The 12,130-nt window shown below is 44.2% G+C and overlaps 1 protein-coding gene across 1 annotated transcript in view; it reads right to left on the bottom strand.

The window, feature by feature from the left end:
- LOC144672836 (scavenger receptor cysteine-rich domain-containing protein DMBT1-like) overlaps positions 1-696 on the bottom strand; it is a 46,618-nt gene extending 45,922 nt beyond the window's left edge. The window contains exon 1 of the mRNA XM_078534817.1: positions 618-696. Coding sequence (XP_078390943.1) covers positions 618-696 — 79 coding nt within the window. The remainder of the gene's footprint in view (positions 1-617) is intronic.
- Between the last annotated feature and the right edge of the window lie 11,434 nt (positions 697-12,130).

Raw genomic sequence — 12,130 nt, 5'->3', positions numbered from 1 at the left:
TAACCTTGCCCTTCTAGGGGGCAAAGGTCACTGATTGCGAAGATGCAGTTGAATGGGCCTTGGTGTGTCTATGTAGTGCATCCTGCTGCCCGCTGCTGCCACTGTGTGTCGGTGGTGGTGTGAGCGGGTGCTCAAGGTGCTGGATGGGGTACCACTCCAACGGGGTGCCTTGTCCTGGACGGTGCAAATCTTCATAAGTGTTGTTGGAGTTGCGCTGATCCAGGCAAATAGAGAGAATTACATCACACGCCTGACCTGTGCGTTTCACATGGTGGACAACGTTTGAGGACTCAATTGGTAGGTTACGCGCCTCTATATTCACAGCCTCCGACCTGCTATTGTAGCCACAGTATTTATAAGGCTGGTCCAGCTCAGTTTCTGTTCAATAGTAACTTCTAGGATGTTGAAAGTAGGGTGTGGCTGCGGGGGAGGATGATAGTTGGAAGGGGTGGGGTGTTTGATGGTTGGAGGGCGTTGCCGCGGGTGGGGGTGGTTCAACGATGGTAATGTCATTGCGTGTCAATGGGAGATAGTTTTAGATCCCTTCTTGTTGGAGATGTTCATTGCCTGGCACTGGTGTTTCGCATCCACAAGGACTGTGCAATGATCACTGGTACCAGTAGTGTCATGGTCAGATGCATCAGCTACTGACACATTTGTGGTGTGAATATCAAATGCTTTCGCCTCTCTAGCCATCTGCCACAGACATAGTCTAGCGGCTATGTACTTTATAACTCGGCCAGCTCGGTAAGCGGCCGTTCTCCCGAGCCAATCCTGGAGAATGACATTTTCGTCCCCCAACCAGGGTATATTCTGTACCCTTGCCATTCTCATTGATTCCTGCAAGTGGTGCTCAATATGGAGGACCAAAGATTCATCTCCTGAGCACGGACTTGGCGGGGGGATGGGGCTAATGGGGAGCGGAGGGTGGGGATGGAAGGGTGGGGGATGGGGGTGGGGAAGTCGCGGACGGCAGGTGTTAATCGGCTGGATAATTATTTGCTTATCTTTGACTTGATGCCAACAGACTCGATTGTGCCCGGAGGTGGCGTTATAAAATTTGGGAATGCATTAAACTGACCTGCATTAAACCACATTGAAATGAATCGAATGGGTAATCAGGGGGATCATATAATTTGTACCAATTCTGCATTGTCCATTTTATACTTTCTCCACAATTTAATTCATCTTTGTTGAATAAAACCCAAGTTAAAGGCATAATCCGACATTCAGTTGAATTGAAGTTAATAAAGCTGGTTCTTGAGCAGAACATATGAGGGCAAGGAGAAAGCAAAATACTAGGACACTGGAAATCTACAAGATAAAACAAAACCATAAAGGAATAAAACCGCTCAAATCCTTTGCAACTTACGCATCACCTGTGCAGACAAACATCGTCGAGTTTCAGGTCGAGATACCCTTCCGTGCAATAAAACGGGTTATCAAATTCGGAAAAGAAAATGACGTAGGCAGCGATAGTCAGTTGTGTGAGGGTTCAGGTTGCTGTTAAGTAATATCATCCCCAACAGACGATAATATCACAGCTGGAAGAGGTAATCTAGATATGAAATGGTGTGTGGTCAGCAGCTAGTCGTGAAACGGCTGCTCCTTTTACCTCGCGATCAATTGCCCTTGTTATGTGGAAATCAACCAGATTCGAATTTAGGTGGGGGCTGTAATTGGCACGTTCCCTTTTCTTGTTCCATCCGCAGGGCAATGCCTCCCAGTGCCCCACCCCCGAAAGTAAATCAACATTGTTTCGAATGACATAGGCATAAACGAAGTAATGAGATCCTGGTTGAAGTGTGTAGCTATGGAAGAATCTACAATTCAGGATGTTCAACGTAGCAAGCTCCGGATTACTCCGAATATGAGGTGGCAGTGTGAGCCGTTGGTGTCATTGTAATGTCACTGGACTGAGAGCCCAGAGGCACAAGCTGACGCTCAGGAAACACGGTTAAAATGCCACCACGGTGGCTGGTGGAGTAAAAATAATTTAGTTAACAAATTTGTAAAATAAACCTCTTTCAGAGTTGGTGACCATGGCGATTTTTGTAGAGAGCCATCTGTTCCACTGATGTCCTTTAGGGACAGAAGACTCCCATCCTGATGTTGTCTGACCGATATGGGGCTGCAGGTCCGCAGTAATGTGTTTCACTTTACACTTCCCACTGAAATGTGCTAGCAAACTCTGCAATTAGGAGAGGGCAAGAACGCCCGCATCCCAGGAAGTAATGACAGCAGACTAACTTGATCGAGTTTTTCGAGGAAGTGAATAAGATGATCGACGATGGAAGGGCAGTGGATGTTATCTACACGGATTTCAGTAAGGCCTTTGACAAGGACCCTCATGAAAGACTGGCACAGAAGGTAAAGCCGTTCGAGATCAGAGGTGAGCTGGCAGGATGGATACAGAATTGGATTGGTCATAGAAGACAGCGGGTAGCATTGGAAGGGTGCGGTTCTGAATGGTGAGCTTTGACTAGTGGTGTTCCGCAGGGATCAATCTTGGTACCTTTGCTGTTTGTAGTACGCATAAATGATTTGGAGGAAAATGTAACTGGGTTAATTAGTAAGTTTTCCGACGACACTAAGTTTGGAGGGGTTTCAGATAGTGAAGAGGATTGTCAAAGGGTACAACGGGATATAGATCGTTTGAAGACATGATCGGAGAAATAGCAGGTGGAGTTTAATCCGGACAAATGCAAGATAATGCATTTGAGTAGCACTAATGGTGGTAGGAATTATACAGTAAATGGCAGATTCCCTAAGTACATCGACGGACAGAGGGTCCTGGGTGTACAGGTCCACAGGTCATTGAAAGTGGCAACGCAGGTGGATAAGGTAGTCAGGAAGGCATATGCCATGCTTGCCTTCATTGGCAGTGGTATTGAATATTAACGCTGGGAAGCCATGCTGTAGCTGTATAGAACCTTGGTTAGGCTATACTTGGAATGATGCGTGCAATTCTGGTCGCCACATTACCAGAAGGATATGGAGGCTTTGGAGAGGGTGCAGAGGATGTGTACCAGGATGCTGACTGGCCTGGAGGATAATAGCTATGAGGAGAGGTTGGATAAACTCAGATCGTTCCCACTAGAGCGACGGAGATTGAGGGGCGACTTGGTAGAAGTTTACAAAATTATAAGTGGCATGGACAGAGTAGATAGTCAGAATCTTTTTCCCAGGATGGAGTAGTCTATTTCCCAGGGACATAATATTATGGTTAGAGGAGAAAACTTTAGAGCACTTTTTTTTACGCAGAGGGTAGTGAGTGTCTGGAATTCGCTGCCAGAGGAGGTCGTGGAAGCAGGTATGATAGTGATGTTTAAGATTCAGCTTGACAAATACATGAATACGGTGAGAATGGTTGGATACGGACCCCGGAAGTGCAAAATGTTTTAGTTTGACAAGCAAGATGAAAGCGCAAGCTTTGAGGGCCGAAGGGCCTGTTCCTGTGCTGTACTGTTATTTGTTCATTGCTCTTCAGACGTTTACTGAGAGTAAATAATACCAGAAGATGATTGAAGAAGGATAGAGATAATTCCATGAAGATGCAGGTCGTGTTAATCAATAAGAGAAGTGTAAATTGTAAGAAGGAATAAAATTCAATATGATGTTACATTCTATCCAGTTTACTGACATGACCCGTTTTCTGAGACATGCAGGAATGATGTAAGGAAATACATGGGGACCTTCGGAATGAGTTTGGTAGGACGCAAGCCTAAAATGCCACAATCAGACCAAAAGACAAATGAAGGGGTTTTTTGGAGATTCAAGAGGGAAAAAAAATCAAAAAACGACATGAAAGAAATAAAATATTAGCCTCTAGGTTATTTGATCCGTGCTGAAATGTTGCAGAGTTCTCTTCCAGATGCAAAATGAAGGGCAGACGAAAAAGGATCGGGATGACGGGCGTAACAAAGCAGCTGCAGAAGAGTTGCTGTTGATGTGTGAGGCAGTGGCATGATGGCATTGACTGGGCTCGACGAATAATCCAGAGATTAAGGGTGATTCTGTGGGTTTCGTATCCTGCCATGGCAGGTGGTGGAAATTGAATTCATTACAAATCCAGAATTAAAAGCAATTGTAAAACACCCATCCGGCTCACTAATGTCCTTTAACTTTCCCCGCCGTGTCCATACACTCTCTAGTCTCTGGGTGCACTTAGAGAATAAAATATGCCGTCTTTACCTGGTCTTGTTTCTGGCCTACATGTGATCCAGACCATTAGCAGTGTTGTTGACTCCGAAAATGCCCTCTGAAGCGTGGCGGGGCAATGAATACTCGCCGAGCCTTTTGCCGCCCACATCCCATGACTGATTAAAAAAGAAACCGCGAGCAAGCCACAGACGACAGTCACAGACCATGAGTGCAGGTATCCCGGTAGGAGAATATATAAGCGAGGCAGGGCAAGGAGAGGAAAAACGAGTGTAACAGGAGCCCAGCACGCAACCTAAAACATAAAAGGGCTGTTTATCGTGTCAGGGCCCATCTGCCAGCCGCTGCTTCGAGTGTGGTGAAATATCCAAGGCACATATCCAACAGTTACCGTTTTAAAATTTCCAATTTATTGAGCTTGAATTGCGAGCTGTTGAATGAAATCTGAAAGGAATCAAGTCGAAGTTTTTTCTAATGTTTAACCGTGAATGTTCGGTCTCGATTGTTGGTTTGAGTGTGGCACCGACCAGTTGACTCACTGACCAGCGAACTTTCTTTTTTATTATTCTTTCATGGGGTGTGGACATCTTTGGCAAGCCCAGAATTTGTTACCCATCCCAAATGTCCGTTGATGTGAATAATTTGCTAGCATGCAAGAGAGAAGAGATGAAACCCAAAAAAACAACACGCAGAAAAGAAAAGTTTCTGACGTGGATGTGGGCGTCACTGCTAGGCCAGCGTTTATTGCCTACCCTTAATTGCCCCTGCTCATAGGATGGGATCATATACAGGCCAGAGCAGGTATGGGCGGTAGATTTTCTTCCCTCGATGACATTAGTGAACCAAATGGGTTTGTCTTACAATAATATAAAAGTGGATGCCGGAAAGCGGAAAGATAAACAGAAAATGCTGGAAAGCTCAGCAGGTCTGGCAGCATCAGTGGAGAGAGCAGCAGGGTTAACGTTTCGACTCCGTATGAATCTTCTTCAGGGGTTGAGTTTTTACAGTGGTTGCATGTTAAAAATTAGATTCTTAATTCCAGTTTTTTTTAAGAATTGAATCAAGTCCCACCATCTTCGTGATGGGATATGAACCCGCATCGCCGGAGCATTGGTCTTGATCTCTGAAATTATTCATCCAACGACAATACCACTATGCAGCTAGCACTTAAGGGTAGTGTAATCGAATTCACTTCCTTGGAAAGATAGCACCTGGGAGGCACTGCCTGCGATTGAGGTGAGGCATTTGCAATAATAGGTCTCAAAGAACGCCGGATCTGGCGAGGCTGTGGGGAGAGGGCTGAGCAGTAGCGACGGGATGAGTTGCTCTCGCGAATTGCTGGCAAGCGCACTGCCAGCCGAAAGCCCTCCTTCTGTGCTGTAAGCATAATATGGCACCATGATTCTATGACTGCCCCCTGAAACCCTTTAAAAGTATTCGCTGCACACATCATAGATTTTTCTCATAATTGCTGGGGATGCACCCCCTTTCTGTAAATTTTTCTCCCCCGAATATGTTCGAATTTGGAGTCCAGCAATCATTCTGGCGTATATAAACTGCACTTCCTCTAAAGACAATATATTCACAAAGAGTGTCGCAAAGAACTGTTGAAAGTTCTCGATGTTCTAATCAAGGCCTGCATATTGAACAAGCATTTATTTCTTCCCACTTCTGTTCTTGTCGCTTATACAGAGAGACGATTAAACATTTACTTTTATTAAAACATATATACTTTTGTTTCATCCCCGTTCGTCACCTTTGGAGGATAAGCCACTCTCTGTGATTATAATAAGTGCATGAAGCTAACATGCCAAACATATATATGTAATGGTTACCTAAATATCATTAATTAAAATTACGGAAATATACCCTCTTTTCATGCACTAAGGCGTTCATTACTTATAACCTATAGAAACCGTTGCAAGCTAATACTCCCAGAGGTGGCAGTGACTTTTCAAGGACTACTTGAGGGAAATAATGCATCAAAAACTAATCAATTACACTGAGAAGCATAATTCTTTTCTCTAGGTCTCGCAACAATGAAATCCTAGGGAACGTTGCTTTTCTTCTCTCTCCCTCTCTCTCTCTCTCTCTCTCTCTCACTGTCTCATAAAAGAGCATCGGCCTCACAAATCTATGTTTCTCATTAGGTAATCAAGTCATGGCGACTGAGCAACTCCAGCCTTTTTGTTGGCATTGATTTCAGAGGTTCAGCACCTGCGGTATTTTGCTTTGTTATATACTTCCCTGTCATTTCAGGTCATTTCCGTTCGAATTCATAGATAATGCGCTATCGTGCAAGGGGTTATTAATTAATGGTGAGGGAATGTAATCATTTTGATTAAGGGTAAAGGACATGGAGTGCAGAGGGGATTAATTCAACCATAGTTGCGGGTGGTGGGGCGTGGGGGAACGGTTGAGGAGCGAACAGAGAGGGGTATAGGGTACTATTCTATTTGTGCGGCCCGGGAACAGATTGCCAAAACATCACGATGTAACTGTTTTCTGGATACTCCCAAAATGGTGTATATTCTCCAACATGTAATGGCTTATGTATCATGATAAAATATATCTTTAGTATAGTTGTGTGATAAGAAGACGTTCAAGAAAAATAAAGGTACAAAAAATGCTTCGAATATTATACGTGCACTAGTATGAATTATTTATTTCTATACAGTAACATGCTACGAATGTTAATTTTGTAAATGTGCGTTCTTGGGATATAATTCTCCCTGTGTTTTCCCCCGTATCACAGTAAATCTGTAAGGGGAAGGCAGACCATTTATGCAGAAGAAATGGAGCTCAGAGTGAGCGGGGGCTTTGGGGGTGGTGGAGGGCGTGGAAATGCATTGACAAATTAGTGAAAGCGTCTCCTGGACCTTGTTTCTGGAGCAAGAGGAACTTCTATTTTTTATAACATTTAAATCGCCAAAATCATTAAGAATTTCATATGCTTGAATTAAATAAACACTCATTCTCTTTGCACCTCAGGGTGATAGACTGTCACCACAGAGCAAGCTGCTTATCGCAGGAAATGGTGATGTGGTTGATTCCCTTTCAATGTGTTAGTCCTCAGATAATGAGGCTGAAGATGTTGACAATGCTAGGACGTTTCCTAAAAAAAATGTGACGTGGAATTCTATTCAAACTTCTTTATTCCGTTTCCCATATATTCCAATCTCTGTGCACGAAACGCACTCGACGTTCAGTCTTCTAAACTCCAGTGAGTAGAGTCCCAAGCTACTCAAACTCCCCTCATAAGAAAATGCCTCCACTCCAGCGATTAACGTAGTGAACCTTCCCTGGACTCCTTCAATGCGAGTATATGTTTCCTTAGATAAGGCGACAAAAACTGTTGACAGTATTCTAGGTGTGGCCTAATTAGTGCCTCGTATAGTTTTAACAAGGCTTCCCTTTTTATAAAACTCCATTCTCTTTGAAATAAAGGCCAACATTCAATTTGTCTTCCCTATCACTTGCTAAACATGTACGTTAACCTGTTTAGGCTTTATGCACGAGGACGGTCAAATCCCTATGTGCTGCAGCTTTCTGCAGTCTTTCTCCATTTAAATAATATTCATTTCCTCTATTTGTTCTGCCAAAGTGCATAACCTCACATCTTCCCACATTATATTCCATCAGCCACTCGTTTTGCCCACTCACTTAAACCGTCTATATCCCTCTGTAGACTCTTTGTGTCATGCGCACCACTTGCCTTGCCATCTATTATTATATCATCGGCAAATTTGGCGATAGTACATTCAGTGTTTCAATCTAAGTCATTAACATATATTGTGTAATCATGCATCCTGTGGTTAATATTACATGACATCTTACCTCAGATTACACAGGATGGAAAAGATATTTCAAGAGTTGGAGCAACAGGTGAAGCTAGCTGTTTGAGGCTGCTCATATGCAGTAGCAACACGAGTGGCATTCGCCTCCAACGGGGGGCTGCCGCCAACCTAAAAACACGTTCTACCAATCACACAATGATTAATGCGGTGTATGGATTTCAGTGCGAGTGTGATGCTAGGTATGTAGGCTAAACTTCCCAAAGACTGGCGGATCGTATCAAACAGCATGTCCCATCCGCTATTCGGAATGGGCAAGGTGCAGACCGGAATCAACCAGCCTGTGCTTGCAAAACTCCATAGTGTCGAATGTTAGATGTCATTCTGCGTTTGTGCAACATTTGCTAAATACTCCTCAATGTTTTAACAATTATGCTGGTATCCTATTTAGGTTTGTCAGTGGGGCTCACAATGTGTTGCATTAGTGTTTATTGGGAGTTACAAACATGAATACGCAGGGCCCTGTTCTTTCCAGACAGTAATAGCACGGACAAACATGGCTCCGGTTCCAGCTAAACAAAAAAAACAGCCATTCACTGACTCTTTCCTCAGCACAATGTCTTGGCCAATCTGGGTCAAGCTGCCTGGTTAAATTTCAAACAATGCTTGGCATTTAACTGCCACTCACAATCACTTGTGCATTCCCCATGGCAACACCACTTACCAACCAATCAGCCCTATCTTCGCATGCAGTATAAATTGTTGTTTCCCCCTCATATTGTTATTTTTGCAAGTGTCCTGATGAGTGCAAGAGGAAAAGGTTCGACATGTGTTTTTTTTTTACAGCAGTACCCAAGGTCTGTACTATCAAGCGATTTCAAATAAAAAATGTGCCTGATTTCAACTCCGATTTCCTGTTTACTCTCTTTATCCTTTGAGCAGTCGTAAAACAAGAATCTATATAAAGCATGTTTTTTTTTTTAAAAATGGCCCTTCAGTAACTGTTCTCTGCCAGAAACAATTCCAAAGTCTATTCTGAAAGAATGTAAAATAATCTCCTCACCTTCGCCTTAAATAAAGATCAGCTATATTAAAAACCGTGTCCCCTATTCCTAGTCTCTCCCATAGAGGGAAGCAATAACACTGTCACGCCCCCTCACGATCCTATCTATTTCTGTAAGATGATCTCTAATCTTTTCTGCTCCCTAACGTACCTGTGCCCTAAGGCCCCTCTCATTTTAGGCAGCTTGCGCGCAATCATATTGCTGCCCCTATTCAGCTCCAATGAAATTTACACGTTAAAATTGTTTCTCTCTCCACAGATGCAGGCAGATATGTGGAATTTTCCCAACACTTCCAAACGTCTCTTTCGGAAATCCTTCCACTTCGTGGAATCATACCTTGCACGTAAGCAGATCGTTGTGAGATCCCAGTTATCTCAGTACAATGACAATGCTGCGGGTTAGTGCCACGAGCCCAGCCAACTTCATTTGTTTCATCAATGACACTTCCACCGACATCACGCCAGAAGTGGGGATGTCCTCTGATCAATGTACAGTGGCTTCATTATTTCTGAAGCACTCACTTTCTGCACAGAGCAAGAGCTGGGCATCATTCAGATTCGGGCTGAGAATTGGCAAATAGCACCTCCGGTGGAAAGTTTCAGGCAATGACCATTTCAAAGAAGGGATAAACTAACCAATCCGCCCTTTGACATTACCTGACATTTACATCTCTTATCTCAGTACAATCATCACCCCGGGGGTCATTATTGTGCAGAAAAGTAACTGGACCACCCCCAAAAATACCATGGTTATAGAGGAGCTCAGGCACCAGGAATTCCGCAAATCCCTCATTTTCCACTCCGAAATGCCTGCGCACCATCGACCAGGCCCAAATCAGGAGTGTGATTGAAAACTCCATCTTGGATTAGTGCGACTCCAGCAAAACTTAAAACGCTCGGCGCAGCCCTGGATACAATGGTCACCTTCATCACCGCAACCACAACATGAATCAATCGCTTCCTCCACGAGCAACGCATAATAGCTGAGTACAGACATAGGCGTTTAGAGTACAGCATGAGACGACTCTGCCCATCGTGTCTGTGCTGGTAAACAAACAGCTGACTGCACTAATCCCATTTTCCAGACCCTGGATCATAGCCCTGGAGGCTGTGGCAGTGCAAGTGATGATCCAAATGCTCCTTAAACGTTGAGAGGTTTTCCGACTCCACCCCTTTCAGACAATGAGTTCCAGACTCCTATCACGGTCTGGGTGAAAAAAAAAATCTCCTCAAAACCCCTCTCATCCTTCTACATCTTACCTTAATCCTTTGCCCCCTGGTTATTGAACCCTCTACTATTGGGGGAAGAAAAAGTCTTCTTATCCAGCCTACCTAAGCTCCTCATAATCTTATACACCTCTCTCAGGTGCCCTATCACCCTTCGCCATTCCAAGGAAAACAACCCCAGCCTATGCAATCATTCCTCCTAGCTGAGGCACACCAGCTCAGGCAGCATCCAGGTAATTATCCTCTGCACCCTCTCCAGTGCAATCACATCCTTCCTATAATGTGGTGACCAGAACTGCACGCACTACTCCAGCTGTGGCCACACCAGCGTTTTATAAGCTTCCAACACAACTTCCCTGATATTGTATTCCATGCCTCAGCTAATAAGCACAAGTATCCCATATGCCTTATCCATCACCTTATCTACCTGCCCTACTGCCATCAGGGCTCTCTGGTTATACACACCAAGGTCCCTCTGATCTTCAGTATATTCCAGGGTCCTACCATTCATCGGGTAATTCGTTGCCTTGTTAGCGCTCCCCAAGTGCATTACACACACTTTACCCCGCCGAATTCCATCTGCCACTACTGCGCCCACCTGACCAGTCCATTAATATCCTCCTGCACTTTACGGCTATACTCCTCAGTATTTACCACCCTATCAATTATTGTTTCATCTGCGAGCCTCTTGCTCATACCGCCTACATTGGTTATGCTTCACAAAACTCTCTGAGCCTACTCTCTAAGTCTTGAAGAGCACGTTGAAAACATACGAAATTTACTACCGTTCAGCGTATTGGAACAGCACCGCCTGCCAGGTCCCCTCCGAACAGCGTCGGAATATGTCCTTAAATTGCCCTTTATCCACGGTTGCTGCCTCAATGTCCTGGAGGTCCTCCAGCTCAACAAAACACTGCAGCTGTAAACGGACTGCCTGAACTGCAACTATTCAAGAAGGCAGCTCAGCACCGCATTGATGAGGACTGAAGTTTCAAGAGCCATGAACAGTACCTTGTTTGAAGGCTGTATGCAAAGCCCGGCAAGTTCCCGTCCAAGAAACGCGCCATCCTGACTTGAAACTCACACCTGCTGCTTCACAGTCGCTGGGTCAATTTCCTGGAGCTCGCTGACGAATTGCCGCGTGGGTGTACGTGCACGACGTGGGCTGCAGCAGTCGAAGAAGGCACCTCACCGCACTCTTCTTAATGGCAATTAAGGATGAGTAATAAGTGCTGACCTAGCCAGCGACGCCAGCAGCTCATAAAGTGAGTTGAAAAAATAAATAAAACAAACTTTTTTAAATAGGCAGTGGGAAGGGCGAATGGGGTAGGCGGTGGCATATTTGTACTGTAATCCCGGGTTCGAATCCTACCACGACAGATGTTGTACTTCGACTTCAAAATTATAAAACAACCGAGAATTAAAAGTCTAATGATGACCATAAAACCATTGTTGTAAAATCCTATCTCGTTCACTAGTGCCCCTTCAGGGAGGGGAATCTGCTGTCCTTGCCTACATGTTACTGCAGACTCATAGCTATGATATGTTTAGACTCTAATATGCCCACTGAACAAGGGCAATTAGGAATGGGTAATGTATGCTGTCCTATCCAGCGAAGTCCATATCTAAAAAAAATGAGTAAAGCAGTATCTTTACCAGAGGTGTACAGGTCCCATTAACAGGTTACGTGTACAAAATATAACAATCTCAATGTGCCCTGCCAATGTCTCAAATCAATGCGCTTCCCTTTATGAGCCCTTATTTTGTCTTTGTTCCATGACGTGTTGGGTCTAATTTAATTCAGGAGTGATGCAAATCCATATTAGAGCTTCGAAATAGATAGATGAATGGAAATTATTTCTTACCTATATCATATGAGAAATGA

Source organism: Cetorhinus maximus, unplaced genomic scaffold (assembly GCF_964194155.1).
Source record: "Cetorhinus maximus unplaced genomic scaffold, sCetMax3.hap1.1 HAP1_SCAFFOLD_72, whole genome shotgun sequence".
NCBI lineage: Eukaryota > Metazoa > Chordata > Chondrichthyes > Lamniformes > Cetorhinidae > Cetorhinus > Cetorhinus maximus.
Note: the sequence above shows the minus strand (reverse complement) of the source record. Positions and strands in the feature narration are given on the sequence as shown.